Source organism: Nelusetta ayraudi, unplaced genomic scaffold, assembly GCF_046127955.1.
Source record: "Nelusetta ayraudi isolate G7.1 ecotype Tasmania unplaced genomic scaffold, CSIRO-AGI_Nayr_v1 ptg000015l, whole genome shotgun sequence".
NCBI classification, from domain to species: Eukaryota; Metazoa; Chordata; class Actinopteri; order Tetraodontiformes; family Monacanthidae; genus Nelusetta; species Nelusetta ayraudi.
This window is the reverse complement of record NW_027466065.1, coordinates 1,067,200-1,081,802: the sequence shown is the minus strand read 5'-3', so window position 1 is coordinate 1,081,802 and position 14,603 is coordinate 1,067,200. Positions and strand designations below refer to the sequence as shown.

General features: G+C 42.4%; 3 protein-coding genes across 8 annotated transcripts in view; 1 reads left to right on the top strand and 2 right to left on the bottom strand.

Moving 5' to 3' along the window:
• Positions 1-4,778: 4,778 nt before the first annotated feature.
• rmnd1 (required for meiotic nuclear division 1 homolog) lies at positions 4,779-7,988 on the bottom strand. Its single transcript, XM_076023241.1, has 12 exons — positions 7,704-7,988; positions 7,098-7,526; positions 6,916-7,021; positions 6,743-6,818; positions 6,592-6,631; positions 6,408-6,508; positions 6,214-6,320; positions 6,072-6,136; positions 5,890-5,966; positions 5,616-5,736; positions 5,417-5,533; positions 4,779-5,284 (listed from the first exon to the last, which is right to left on the bottom strand). The coding sequence occupies exons 2-12, from the start codon at positions 7,524-7,526 to the stop codon at positions 5,252-5,254; spliced, it is 1,272 nt and encodes a 423-aa protein (XP_075879356.1). The 5' UTR covers positions 7,704-7,988; the 3' UTR covers positions 4,779-5,251.
• Positions 7,989-8,128: 140 nt separating this feature from the next.
• ccdc170 (coiled-coil domain containing 170) lies at positions 8,129-12,658 on the top strand. Of its 2 annotated transcripts, none has more exons than XM_076023239.1 (8): positions 8,129-8,801; positions 8,917-9,099; positions 9,715-10,017; positions 10,279-10,479; positions 10,584-10,757; positions 10,832-11,074; positions 11,259-11,432; positions 12,245-12,658. In XM_076023239.1, the coding sequence occupies exons 1-8, from the start codon at positions 8,775-8,777 to the stop codon at positions 12,485-12,487; spliced, it is 1,548 nt and encodes a 515-aa protein (XP_075879354.1). In that variant the 5' UTR covers positions 8,129-8,774; the 3' UTR covers positions 12,488-12,658. The 2 variants fall into 2 exon arrangements, with proteins under 2 accessions (XP_075879354.1, XP_075879353.1); XM_076023238.1 differs by having other exon boundaries at positions 12,215-12,658.
• The window catches only part of syne1b (spectrin repeat containing, nuclear envelope 1b), a 65,782-nt gene continuing 63,835 nt past the window's right edge, over positions 12,657-14,603 (bottom strand). For all 5 annotated transcript variants that reach the window (XM_076023236.1, XM_076023233.1, XM_076023234.1 and 2 more), the window contains one exon: positions 12,657-13,697. In XM_076023236.1, the coding sequence (XP_075879351.1) occupies positions 13,382-13,697 (316 nt within the window). In that variant the 3' untranslated portion in view covers positions 12,657-13,381. The remainder of the gene's footprint in view (positions 13,698-14,603) is intronic.

Sequence of the window (14,603 nt, the reverse complement as noted above, 5' to 3'; positions counted from 1 at the left end):
ACATGAAGCTGCAGCAAGTACAGTGGTGACCAGGCCACAAATACTCAAAGAAGTTATAATGTCACAAAGTTTTCAATTGGTGGAAGCAAAGTCTGAAGAAACACTGTTGGAAGGAGAGACCAATAAAATACTTGCTGAAACATCAGAAGTACTTCAATTGAATGTGGTACCTGAGACAAAAGATGACGAAGAGGACATAGTACAAGTGCAACCAGCTGTGCCTGAGACCAGCCCCGAACCAGAAACAGTTACAGAGGAACCCGAGGGACCAACAGTTCTCTCTGATGTTCATCTGGAACAAGAAGATGCTTCCAAAACTGTTGAAGAAGCAGAAGTGTTGCATGTTGAACATGAAGCTGCAGCAAGTACAGTGGTGACCAGGCCACAAATACTCAAAGAAGTTATAATGTCACAAAGTTTTCAATTGGTGGAAGCAAAGTCTGAAGAAACACTGGAAGGGGAGACCAATAAAATACTTGCTGAAACATCAGAAGTACTTCAATTGAATGTGGTACCTGAGACAAAAGATGACGAAGAGGACATAGTACAAGTGCAACCAGCTGTGCCTGAGACCAGCCCCGAACCAGAAACAGTTACAGAGGAACCCGAGGGACCAACAGTTCTCTCTGATGTTCATCTGGAACAAGAAGATGCTTCCAAAACTGTTGAAGAAGCAGAAGTATTGCATTTTGAACACAAAGCTGCAGCAAGTCCAGAGGCGACCAGCCCACAATTACTTGAAGAAGTTGTAGCATCAGAAAGTTCTCAATTGGTGGAAGCAAAGCCTGAAGAAACACTGGAAGGGGAGACCAATACAATACTTGCTGAGACATCAGAAGTACTTCAATATAATGTGATACCTGAGATGAAAGATAAAGAAGAGGAGAACATAGTACAAGTGCAAGAAGTTATGGAATGTATTGAGACAGAGAATAGTCAGAAACATGAAAAGGAAGAAATTTCAGAGGTCGACAATAACATTGTCAACGGTCTGAGTGAGACTATTCCACAAAATGCACAGATTGAACAGGAAAACTCAACTGCTGAAACTGTAGAGGAGTTTCAGTCTTTAACAGCTGTGTGTATATCATCAGTCAACATGGAGTCCTATAATGTTGAAAAACCTGCTTTTCATAAAGAAACACCTGCACCTGATCAAACCAATGCAAAATTGACTGACGAACGGCAACAGCAAGTTACAGTTGCTGCATCGCAAACGACTGACGAGCAGGAGAAGGAAAGTCAGTTTACTGGCATTGAGATGAAGAAAGCTGAACCTTCTGACGAGCCCCGACAAGAGGTGCAGCTAGTTGAAATGCAAGTCAGTGTCGAGCAGGAAAAGGAGGCTGAAATGCCACGCACAGAAATAAAAACTGCTGCCGTTACAGGTGAACCAGAACGGATGGTGCATGTCAGTGTCGAGCAAGTTTGCCGTGAGCAGGAAAAGGAATCGGAACTTCGAGGCACTCAGGCTAAGACGGTCTCTCTTGAGCATTCCATGGTGGCACAAGTTGTTATGTGCGAAATCAAGGAAAGGTCAGTGGCATTACCTGATGTTCTGATAGAGGGAACATCACAGATTTCTGAACCCATGATAGAAACCAAGTTACCTGAACAAGAGTTCAGAGAGCAAGTCGAGACTCCTGCACCGTTTCTGATGGACAAGGTTCCTGAGGCATCAGTGAAAGAGGATGACATAGTGGTTATGGTGAAGGTGCCATCAGTAAGGTTTGAGGACGATCACAGAATTCAAGTGCAGGTGTTTAATGCTGACCTACAATCTGCAGAGACAAAAGTGGACTCAGTCCTTGATGTTGGGGTGACTGATTCCAGAGAAATATTTGATGTTTGTTATGATACACTGGAAGAGGTGGACTCGACCTCAGCGAATGAAGGGATAGAGGAGGAAACAGTCACACAAGATAAAGAGGTGACTGTGGAGGAAGTCATTCAGCATGTACTTGAAGATCAGGAAGAAGCGGTCGCTGATTTGGATCTGGAACAGGATGAGATGAATATTCCTGAAGCTGTGAGAAGACTGAGCAAGGCGTCTGAAAGTGAACCAAGTGAATTTGAGTATGACACAGCTGGGGAGGAAAGTGAAGATGAAAGAGTTCCACTAACCTGTGACACAACTGAACAGCAACTGTCGACGGATGTTGAGCAAAAATCTGACTCTGAAGAAAGTTCTGAAAGGCCCGTCCATCAGGCTGAGGCTGAGGCAATAGCCACAGTCGAACAGGAAAAATCCAAAGAGCACATCCCTGCCGAGGTACCCATCTCAACCTGTGAGACATCAGAGGTGGCTAAAGATCAAAAACCAGAATATGCAATGCAAAACAATCAAAGTTCAACTCTATCTCATAGCACACAACTGGTACTTCCCCCAAACACTGGAATCATCTCGTCAATAGGTCATGTGGAGTCCATGTCCAGTCTGTCTTTAGAAGTAAAACTTAACATTCAATTTGGACAACCAAAAGGATCAGAGTCTCCACCACTTCCAACAGTGATAACCTCAACTCTAAAACAGATGGACGGATCCAAAATTGGACTAAAAGCAGAGGAACCGGGAGAACCAAGAATTATAACCGAAACTGAAGTTCAGAAGACAGAAAGTCTAAAGCGGGGATCAAGTGAAGTTTCTGCACCTTCGGATGTCGGCATCCAAAAAAGTGAAGCAGCAGAAGCAGAAGACCAACCTGAACCAGCAGACAGTGCGGCCTCAGAAGTCCACGCAACCAAAATCACGGAACCAGTTAGCACAGCGGAGCTGCAAGAGCCTCCTTGTGCTCAAGAAGCAAAACCAGACAAGCCCAGCGAACAAACAGAGGAGGAGCCTGACCAGGACATGTGGATGGATGCTGAGGAAGTCATCTCTACTAAGGTGGAAACTGACATGCTCTTTTCCGATGTGGAGGAAACCCTAGAACCTCCAGCACCATGTGAGCAGGAGGACAAGACAACACCAGAGCATGATGCAGAACTCCTCACAGACTCTAAGACAAATGAGGAACTGGAAATGGAGAAGGCAGGTGGCGTGTGTGAGGTGGACAGTGAAAGTGAGGATTTTGCTGCAGCACTTGAAGATCTAGAAAAAGAAAACACAAGCAACGCCTTGACAGAGTGGGATTATTGTCAGTCAACGCTGCAATATCAATTACAGGTAAAAAAAATTAAATAAAAAAAATAAAAAAATAAAAAATCTATCTTTACATGTTCGTCATTAACAGTACATTCATTGCAAAACTGACAATATCAAATAAATTTCCCCCTCTTCTTTTAGGAATGAACAAGAGGCATCTTCTTTGTGGGAATAATGGAAGTCAATCAAGGCGAGCGCCAACTAAAAATGTGCAGATTTCTCAGCTGAAGCGGACAAAAGAGCGCGCTCAAGCGTCGGTAACACTGTGTAACTTTGGCTGTAACTTAAAAAAAAATACACACAGCAGAAAAATGATTAAGTCCTGCAAGGGGGGTCATGAAGACTGAAGGTTTAACAATATAAAAAAGGTTTCCTCTTACATTATATTTTACGTCCCACAATGTGGCTCCTCCCCCAAAAGATCCAGCATTGGTGTAGTGGCACATTTTCTATTTACTGTTTAATGCTTTAAATGTTCTAGGAAATTTTCCCATTTAGTTCACGTAGGCAAATTAATGTGTGCAAAGATTAAATTATTTCCTACTTGGTGTGTTACCTGGTTTGTCATACAGATTTTGTTGCATCGCCTACATTTACCAAATATTCCCGCAGGACCTTTGATGACAACAACAGTTGGACTTGAGCATGCAGTATTAGACATATATTGCACTGTAAATAATTGCAACTTCAACAATAATCCTGGCAGTCATGAACCGTTCCCACAGTGACAAGATACTATTGGTTACATGAGAACAATTATGTATGCATAAGTTTGGATTTTTAGGTTGACATAATAATAATAATAATAATAATGATATTAATAATATGTGTATTTGTTGTTTATTATAACAATTTGAGCAATAAAGGACTGATGAAGCCTTACTCACTTAAATTACTTCCAAACTCCCAGGATGCAAAATTTAGGTTTATACCCTTTTTTTTAAAAAAAAGTCACATATACAGTATATATATATATATATATATATATATATATATATATATATATATATATATATACATATATATACATATACATATGTATATATGTATATATATATATATATATATATATATATATATACATATAAATGTATATATATATATATATAAATGTATATACGTATATATGTATATATACATATATATATATATATATATATATATATATATATATACATATACATATATATATATATATATATATATATATATAAATGTATATATGTATATATATATAAATGTATATATGTATATATATATATATATATACATATATACATATATATATATATATATATATATATATAAATGTATATATGTATATATATATATAAATATATATACATATATATATATATATATATATATATATATATACATACATATACATATACATATATATACACATATATATACACATACATATATATATACGCATATATATATATATATATATACACACACACATATATATGATGAATTAAAAGATTTTATGCAAATAAACTCAGGCTCTTGTGTTTTTCTCATGCTGGTAATTATCTTTCACCTTCTGGGTCATATAAAGTGCCTTCCGATACTTCAGTCATCACTCAATCAGGTTATACGACTTGACAAACAACGTATTGCATGTGGATCGTGTGTTGAAAGTGACAAATATTTTATTGCAATTTCAAAAACAATGCATCCACAATTCATTTAAACATAGATATTACACCATCTTTACTGTGTCTTAATTGGCTCTGAGTTGAGTCTACAGAAAAATTTTACAGGCGAGGCGAGATCAGTGTTGCAGCTTGGAGCTAAAACTATATCCTTTATAGTGAAAATTCCTATGCCTTTCCTTTCAAATCTTTATCAGAAGAGCCATTAAACAGTAAAAAAAAAAAAAAAAAAGAAAAGAGAGAGAGAGAATGACTGTATGCTTGTGAAAATCTTTTTCAATTTTTTTTTGGCTTTAGGAAATACTGTAAATGACAAAGTATCTTCATGACTGTACAACATTTGCCTTTAAGAGCTTTTGGTACCGTTTTAAATGTAATATACCTTTTAAATGATGAAATGTCATTTTTGGGCAAACTATCCCTTTTAGATTGTTGGAGACGCAGTTCAGAAGACCATCTTTGCAAGTTCAAACAAAACCTAGAAGAAATTAAGCAAAAAGATGTTAACTCAGATTTTCCACTTTTAGTTCAAGGCCCAAAAATTTGAAGAATTTAAGTAAAGTAAGTAAAGTAGGCCCCCTGCTAAGTAGTTGAGCCGAAACAGCCTTACCTCAATGGTGATGAGGATAACTATCATCCACTCCAACCTCAAGCTGTGTTTTTCACTCAGGTGACTCCTCATCAGGTCTGTTAGCTGCGTGCAGTGCTCCAGCTTCTCATTCACCACCTGAAGACAGCAGGGAATTTTCTTGTAGTGTTTTTGGGTTGCTTGTCGTGCAAAATGTCTCTCTCGCGGCTGCTCGACTTACATTCACTCTGCGGTTGATGCTGAGGAACTGGCAGGTCTTATCGTAGAGCTTTTCCAGATTTTCCCGGTCCCAGTAGAAATCTGGCGTCATGAGCAGATCAGACCTCAGGTTTATACAGTGTCTGTCAAAAAAAGGATGGGGGAAAAAAAGGTTTAACCTGCTGATCTATGACATTTACTTCAAATGCAGATACAGCACATGCTGCATTTATTCAACAAAGACATAGGACACAAGACACAATATAAATCTGCTCGTTCCTTAGAACTAAATTTACCTTAGTGTGAAGAGCTCACCTATCTTCTTCATCACCTCATCAGAGGACAACTTCACTCTCTTGCCAGACTTCAGTGTCTGCAGGGAGACAAAAATGACAATCAATTCAATCAATGAGTCAACCGCAAACATTGACATGACAGATATTTTCGTCTCGCTGCATTTGTGACACGTTTGCCGTACCTCTGGAATTGTTTGAATTGATTCGACAAAGTTGTCCAACAAAACCTCCCATATGGCGAGCTTCACTGGAGGACAAAGAGTCAATAATCAGTGGACGTGCTGAGCACGAAACAGAACAAAACGTGTTAACGCAACCTCTTACCTGATAAGCACAATGCGTTTGAAAATGCAAATTTCTCCAGAACGGCCTCCTGCGGCTCCATCTGGTCACTCAGGATAAAGTTCCCACGTTCAAGCTTGGTATTTCCCCTGAAGGAGAGAATTTTCCAATCTGACACAAATCTGCGGAAGGCCTGGTGTTTCAAATAAAACATGAAATGGTGTGCGTTGACATACTCTCTTACAGTGTAATTAATCTCTTCATTCTCCCAGTGGACTAAAGCCACTTCATAGGGCTGGATCTCGTGACGCTCCAGTATTCTCATCACTCTTTTCAGCTGTAAAAGTAATCCAGGAGGGAACTCTGCAAAGGTGTAATACGAGAACAATGCAAACGCTTTACATTAAAAAGTTTACTTACCATTTTGTCTTCAACGTTCCAGAAAACTACCGAGCCTTCCCTGAAATACGAGTCAAAGCAGAATTAAAAATCCAACCAAAAAGGTGTGCATGATGAACACTGTAATCAATAACTAAGGGGGATTTGCATTTGAGAGAAAATAAAAGGCCACCTGAAGAAGAACATTAGTGCATCGTCTTCTGGCTTTGCAGTCATGTCTGTGCTTATCACAAGAGCGTTTGAGGCATCTGAAAAAAATAAAATAAAAATTTAAGCAATTCTCAGCACGCCTTATCCCTGTGAAACACATATGGACACATCGGAAATAATGATTTTCAACTGTACCTCTTGGGAGATCTATCTCATGGAAGCCATGGCTGGTCAGGTCGTGGCAAAGTGTTGGGAGATGATACTGATCTGCCGTTGCGAAGGCAATACACTGCATCATATCCTGCAAAGCAGTTCAAGAGCTGAAAATTATAATGTGTGGGTTCAAAAATGTATATGCGGCCAGTCTGATTATCCACCTGGTCCTTGCTCAGGGCAGGCTGATTGGCTCTTGAAGGTTGCTTGGTTCTTGGTCCCTTGGGAACCCTTTTCCCCCCAGGCGCTGATGGTGGCTTTAAAGATGGTTTTAACATTGACTTCACAATATTGGATGAATAAAATCGCCTCTGTTCTTGTTTAGCCGGTGTTGTCCATGGGTCAGCACAATCTAATCCACCCACAGCAGGCAGAACATGCCTCGTGTCCCTCTGGTGCTTGTGACGAGCATTTACATAACAGTTCCTGGAGAAGATCCAAGTGCCACAAAGGTTTGAGTGAGTCCTGGGTTTGGATTCATACTTGTGTGACTGAGCAGTCTGGACGAAACTGGTCGAGGCAAAGATGAACCCTGGTTTCCGGTTTACCGAGAGCAGGGCTCCCGATCTGCACCACATCATCCGGAGAAGCATCTTTGGTGGAGAGCAGCACAGATGAGCTACAGCACAAAAACTTCGCGACACGTTATTATCAACATCATAATGGCGCAATCAGCCGCGCAGCAAATATGAGCAAACCCATTGAAAACACTTTAAAAAACAGCATCAATCTCAATTTAAAGTCGAAAGCAGATGCTTGACATGACTGACCTTGACGTCAATATTGTACGGAATGGTCACTGGTGCACTTCATACATTGGGGGTTTCTTAAATTTCTCACAGACAAGGCGCGTTTCTACTTGGTCCTCATTCAAAAGACAAGCTGCTAGCACGCGACTATGTTAGAGCATTTATCGTTTGCTAGCATGTAGCCGTTGTCCTTCGGTTTAGCCGTAAGGAAAATACGCAACACTTTTTTTGACACAAGACAGAAAATTCCAATTGTATTGAGTATGTTCAAACTCGACTGCGAGCCTCGAACATGCGACCGTTCCTGACAGGTAGGCGTGTTTCGTATGTTTTGTCAATAAAGTTTTGCTGCCGCTCACTTCCTGCATTGCAGCACAGTGTTCAATGATGCCCAGAGTAGTGACTGCCCGGCTTTGGAACCTGTCGTCTTCACCGCTGGGACCTTTTCAGCCTAAGTTGGGGCTCTGTGGTCAAATGTGTGTGTGTGGGGGGGACGACGACATGGAGAGAGAAGTGCACTGTCATAAACCCCGTATTTGGTTTAGTGCATACGAGTTGTTGTTTCAAAAAGTTTTGTTTGTTTTATTTGTATACAACGTGATTACAATCCAGATCTGCCGTCATTAGTCGTGGTTTAAGTGAGATAGAGATTTTTTTTTTTTTTAACAGCCTGTATTGGAAAAATATATATGGTACGACAGCAATACACCGTGAAATGTCCAAATTATTGATAGAGGCAGTTTTAGGTCCCACCCTGACCCTGTGTGTCTAAATGCAGGGATGAAAACACCAAGCACTGACCTTGACGCATGTCTTGATTAGTTCGCATTTTTAGTGTTTCGTTCACGTAAGACCATGACCCTCCATGCACTAAACAAAATAAATAAATAAATAAATAAATACGTACAATTTCTATTTGTGAAACATTTCAATTTGATCGTCATGACGGGGGGAAGAGGGAGGTAATGGGTTGTCTAACGGTCGTAGTTGGCAGCGCCCCCCTCAGGATCGCCGCGGTACAGACTGTCCTCTGTTTGTTGTTGCCAAGAGACTTTCCTAAAACAGAACAAGTGGCTACATTGACCTGTAGTCATGGAAGTAAAGGGAAACTTTGTTGAGGTATGTTAATCTAAAAAATAATTGATCTTGTAGTTTTCAGTGGATGCATCCATATGTGCATACAAGTAAAGTTAACTCCTGTAAGGTGCAAAAAAAATAATGTGTATGTGTTCAGGGGGAGCCTTTAAAGGAGCGGGAGAGACTGCAGCTGAGAATCGGAGTGTTGGAGGAGAGTGTGAAGTCCTGTGAGTTGGAGAGCAAAGCCGGCAGGGAGACGGTGCTCCGGCTGGTGGAGGAGCTGGACCAGGAGAGACGGAGAGCCAACAGCAGTGCAGCGGCTCTTGATTCAGTCAAAGTGGTACTGGGACTAGATTTTAGCAAAAATCTAGGACATTTAGGCGGTTCAAGGCCTGATGTGTAACGTTTAAGGGAATCTACAAAAGGAGATGGTTATAAGGCATCAGTAAAAAGAATTTTATTTTACTACTGATAAGCCGTTACATTCACGTGAAGAACAGGCACACTCTTAAGGTGCATCATGGATCTAAGGAGGGTTGCCTGATTCTACCTGACATCAGAAAACTGTGATCAACATGAGGGTGGCTTTGTACAGATGGAACAAATGTAATCAAGTAACTAAAAGTAATTAAGTACTTGGGGCGGGTGGAGGGGGGGGGGCTTACCAGTAGATGTTTTTGAATCCTAACATACAGATAAACGGTATCTGGACTATGCAAAATATTTTTGAATTCATTTTTGGAGTAATAAAGCTGTAGATTGCCTTTTTTGGAATGCACATTTAACAATCTGATACAGATTTTTTTTTTTAAGTTACTAACAATTTAGTTTAGTTTAAGTTTTAAGTTTTCGTCAAGTCCAAACAAAAAGTTTGCTAGGTTAAGAAGTTCCAGTCACACCCATTGTAAATTTCCTCTGGCACCCTCTCAGGTGTGACTTCATTTTCACCACACAGCAGTTAGACGGCCTGGTGGTGGGAAGGAAGAGCATTGAGCTGGAGAAGAAGACCCTAATGGAGGGTCTTGAAGCCAGCAAGAGGGTGACGGAGGCGGCACGCCGGGAGTCCAGCTTCCTGGAGAAACAGCTGGAGGAGCTGGAGAGAAGGTTCCAGTCAAGTCAGCGAGAGACTCGGGCAGCAGAGGAGAAGCTGCAGATGTTCCTGAAGAGGGCGGCGGGCCTGCTGCAGGGGACTTCCGACAACGTCGTCCAGCCCACCGAGCAAGGCGTTTTACAAGCAGCGGATAACATCTGCCACAAGGTGAGGGAGGAGGCTTTCATGTGCAGAATGTGTCTCCCTTTGTGATGCGTGAAAAAAAAAAGATCTCCTCAGGAGGTATAGTTGTGTAGAACATTAACATAGTAACTATAGTGCTTTACTAACAATGTTGAGAAAACTTTCCAACGCATTTGTATTTTACATTTAAGGTCACATATAAATTTAGAACCTAAAATGGAAAAAAAATATATTTGATGTGATACGGGACCATTAAATGGTCTACGTCCATAAAAAAAAAAACAGTCTTTGCCAGAGATGGATGCTCGTCTGCGCCGCATCGCTGAGCAGCTGACCGAGCAGACGGAGCTCCACAACAGCTCAGCGCAGAGGGCTCAACTGGCAGGGCAGCAAGTCCAGGAGCTGAGGGAGAAGGTGCAGGCTCTGGAGACGGAGCTGCTGTCTGCAGACGTGCACCGAGAGAAGCTCCTGCACAGCCGACAGCATGTGAGTCAAGTTGTGCTAATGCCTCCGGTTGCAATCGGATGTGATAATCCTATCAGTGAGGAATGTTACAAGCTTCCTGATGTTTTTCACGCCGTTTCCTGCAGTACGAGGAATTTCTGGACCAGCTGTCCGAGACCATGAAGGTGGACAGCATCGCTGTGGATCTCGGCTCTGACATGAGGATGAAAGTCGTGCTGACACGTGCAGAGCAGATGGTTCAACAGGAAACGGCCTCTCTGATGGAGAGCAAATGTCTGAGCTACAGCCTGCAGCGGAAGGTAGGCCGGAGATGTGCGGTCTCTTTATCTCATTTTAGATGCTGTTTGACAGTCACGCCCCTGCTGCACGATAGCTAAGGACGCAGAAAGACCAGCTGGACAGCAAAGGGCTCCACATCCAGCTGCTGAAGAAGAAGGTGTCCGAGTTGGAGGAGGAGAAGAGGAGTCACTCGGCGCTGGCCACAGAGCGAGACGGCGTTCGCACTGAGGCCAGGAAGCTGCAGAAAAGGCTGGAGTGCCTCCAGGGAGACCTGAGGGCCAGCAAGCAGTGCAACAGTGAGCTCAAGGCCCAGCTGTCCCACACCGATGAGCTCAAGGTAGAGGGTACAGGGGTTCCGGTCCGGACTAAATCCAGGGGCCTTTTCACCGCCTAATTCCACGTATTTTATCATCAATTTCTGGCAAATTGTGCACCGGTTAAGTAGCTGTAGGCTGCTTGAGGTTGGTTTTGGTAGAGGGCCCCTGAATAACACAAGGCCAATTTGTGTGACGTGCTGAAAGTCAAAAGTCCTGGAGCAGAGTCGCACCGTGCAGGAGCAGAAGAGGAGGCTTGAGCGGCTGGCGGAGGGGAAGGCCGCGGCGGAGAGGAAGCGAGAGGAGAAGAGCAGAGAGGAGCAGCAGAGTGTGCTAACGCTGCGACAGAGCCTGCATCAGCTGTCTGAGAGGGAGAGAGAGGTAAGAGCAAGAGAGAGAGGCAGTCGCTTTGGCCAAACCGGACGGATCAAAAATGTGTATTTGCATTTTCTGGCAAAAAATGCAGATGTTTCTTCTTCAGACTTTGAGGGAACCAAACAGGCCTGAGAGGAAAGAATACATGGCCAACGTTTTAGCTGCAGGCCCACAAATTTATAAAGAACAGTGTTGTTGAGTAATCTAATACTAAGTAATCCACTACTATTAAACTACTTTTTACATAACAGAGTATTGTAACTAGATTACTGTGGAACAACTGGTAATTATATCATAATGATTTTGTTACTTTTCCAAAATCGTCTAATTATCTTAACATTGTGGGCTGTGCTAAAGGCACCAGTGCTGTACATGAGTTTGTTCTGTGAAATGTGCATTTTGTGTTCAGAGAGCAAACATTCATTCATGTTAAGAGGACAGAGGCAATATTTGCAATTGCAAAGTTTGCACTTTAATAAAGTTCATTCCAAAGCACTAAGCAACTGTTACTTTATCTTTTTTTTTTAAACTAGTAATTGATAAATTATGAAACAAAGTTGTTAAAGAAGTAATTAAATTACTTTAATAAGGAGTAATCAAAGCATTCAGGTGGTGGCAACACACCACTGTTTTGTATTTGTGTGCTGCTGTTTGGTGTTTCCTGCAAAAGATTATCAAAGTTTCCACCCATATATTCATACAACTTCAATTGCAGCCCTTTAAACATCACGTCATATCAAAACACTCCCTCTAGCTCACAATAACGCCTCCTCCTGCCTCCGCTGCAGCTGTCTGATTTCCGGATGGTCATTTCCCAGATGTTGGGTCTGGATGTCACGGCCGTGGCCTTCCCAAATTACGAAATCATCAAGCTGCTCGAGACTCGCCTTCTCGCCACTCACCAGCACCAGCACCAGCACCACATGAACACACCCTGGCTCTGTCCCACTCACCGCTGCCTGCACGGCCACCACTTCCCCAACAACGGCTCCTGGGTGGTGGATCCGCCCGCCTCAAACTCTCCTGGTCCCGGTGATGTGGCGTCTCCTCACGAGGCCTAAGATTTGTTCTGCTCTTCACCTGAAATTGCGCTTAAAATGCAAGCCTACCACTGCAGGTTTGAGTATTGACAATACGCTGATGTCCTGCTTCCCCCGTCAAAGTTTGACGCACTGTCTTCGGAAAACAACCACGTCACCGTTGGAAATGAAATAAACCAGAATAAAAGTGCTGATTTGGCATCCATTGTTATTTAAGGTTGCATATACATACATTTTTCATAGAATATTTCTTTAACCCTTATATACACATGTTACATCATCTCGGACTGTTATACACTTGATACTCGGATGACAGTCATACAAAATATACAGCAGTTCTATGTGTCATAAAATGTTCTCTTTACAAAGTAAAAACAGAAGAGTGTATAAAGAGCAGGAATGACTGAAATCTCCGCCTCTGTCCCGGCTTCGACCGTTAAAAAAAAAACAACAACATCTCAGTTCATGAATGCCGTGGCGTGAACAACATGTAAAATTCAAACGTTTACATCAGACACGGTGGGGGTGGACGATGTACGTAAAATGAAAGGAAGATTAGGACCGCATGCTGAAAATACAGGTAAAAAAATAAATGCAATGTCAAATATATAATATAATAAACGCTATCTTCTTCTTTTGTTCTTTCTTAAGTCGACAAACATGTGAGACAAGCGGATTCACAGGCAAAAATCAGCGTCTAAACTTTGGTGCCGCCTGGTGTTTCAGTTGCTTCACTTCGTTCTCATCTTCATCTTCTCCTCAGCCTCCCGCCACCGGGGACGCTCCGTCATCTGCGCAGCTTAAGACTGAGTAACATAGAGGGGTTATTGATCCTATGCGCTACACATAGATATTAGCTGTTTGATGGCGACTCTGATCCTTCAGCAACAAATGGGATGGAGTGAACGAGTTTCTCTACACCGGCGGAGGCCCGTTAGTGTAGCTGAGCATCGGGTAGAAGGAGTGGGCAAAGTTGTTGGACTGAGAGCAGTAGTCCTCCTCGGACATCGGCAGCATGAACGCCAGGACCACGAGCAGGAGCAGCAGGAATTGCACGGGCAGCGCCACCCACAGGACGCGTCGCAGAAATGAGGAGGAGGAGGAGGAGGAGGAGGAGGAGGAGGAGGAGGAGGAGGAGGAGGAGCCGCCACTGTCGCTATCGTCCAGCTGCGGCACCGCTGCTGACTCCGCATCAGAAGGGGAGGAAGCGGATCCAGCGTCGCTGTGAGACCTGCTCGTGGGAACACACACACACACACACACACACACACACACACACACACACACACACACAGATGCAGGCAGCACAGACTGATGTTTAGCGACTCATATTGATTGATGGGAATATACGATGATCGGACGCAAAATTAAAACTGCTGACAGATGACATTCAGATCTCATCCAGGTACTTCAGGGCAGCAGCCCGGCACGAGTTTGATTATGAATAAAAATAAACTTTTTAGAAATCAATTCAACACATTTAGCCGCCTGTTTAAAGCCTTCTGCTTAAAAAAAAAGAGAAGAACACTGGGCTTTAGATTCCTACTTCACTCGACGCTTTGTCGGTCGGACGTTTCATATATTTCAGAGGGGCGGAGCCAACACCTGACTGGGGATGTTGTCACTCCCCCTAGGAGCCCTTTGTGACATCACAAATTGTGTTTCAGCACACACTTTTTGAAAGAGGAAATGACGAGTAATAAGAGTTGATAGAGTAGAGACTGGTTTAATTACAACAATATTGTCATTTGCATCATCTGTCAGGTCGTTTTAATGCTGCAATTGATCATGGTATAACACCTGGCTCTGTTCTCCACTAAATCTTTCTCCATTTAACTACTGTGTTATCTCACTCCAATAGGAACCCCACACCTACTAAACTATAATTGCCCTCTTCAAATAGACACAGCCTAAATAAGCAACTACACAAATTAGGCTAACTCAATAACCACCAATCAGGTGCGTGATCTAATCTACCCACACAGACTTCACTCTGTAGGTGTCATCTACAAAGGCTTTTTTTTTTTTTCAATCCAAATAAGAGCTCAGTTCAGGAGGAGGTGAACTGCATGAGTGCTTAAGTTTAAGCATCATGCTGTGTTTGACAGACGTCGCCAACACAGGACACTGATCCGGA

Coding starts and splice junctions, on each gene's coding strand:
- rmnd1 (XM_076023241.1), bottom strand. CDS start 7,526: ATGCTTCTCCGGATGATGTGGTGCAGATCGGGAGCCCTGCTCTCGGTA. Junction 6,819..6,915: donor TGAGATAGATCTCCCAAGAG/GTACAGTTGAAA, acceptor TATTTTTTTCAG/ATGCCTCAAACGCTCTTGTG. Junction 6,509..6,591: donor GGAACGTTGAAGACAAAATG/GTAAGTAAACTT, acceptor TTACTTTTACAG/CTGAAAAGAGTGATGAGAAT.
- ccdc170 (XM_076023238.1), top strand. CDS start 8,775: ATGGAAGTAAAGGGAAACTTTGTTGAG. Junction 8,802..8,916: donor TAAAGGGAAACTTTGTTGAG/GTATGTTAATCT, acceptor GTATGTGTTCAG/GGGGAGCCTTTAAAGGAGCG. Junction 10,018..10,278: donor CGGATAACATCTGCCACAAG/GTGAGGGAGGAG, acceptor AAAAAAAAACAG/TCTTTGCCAGAGATGGATGC.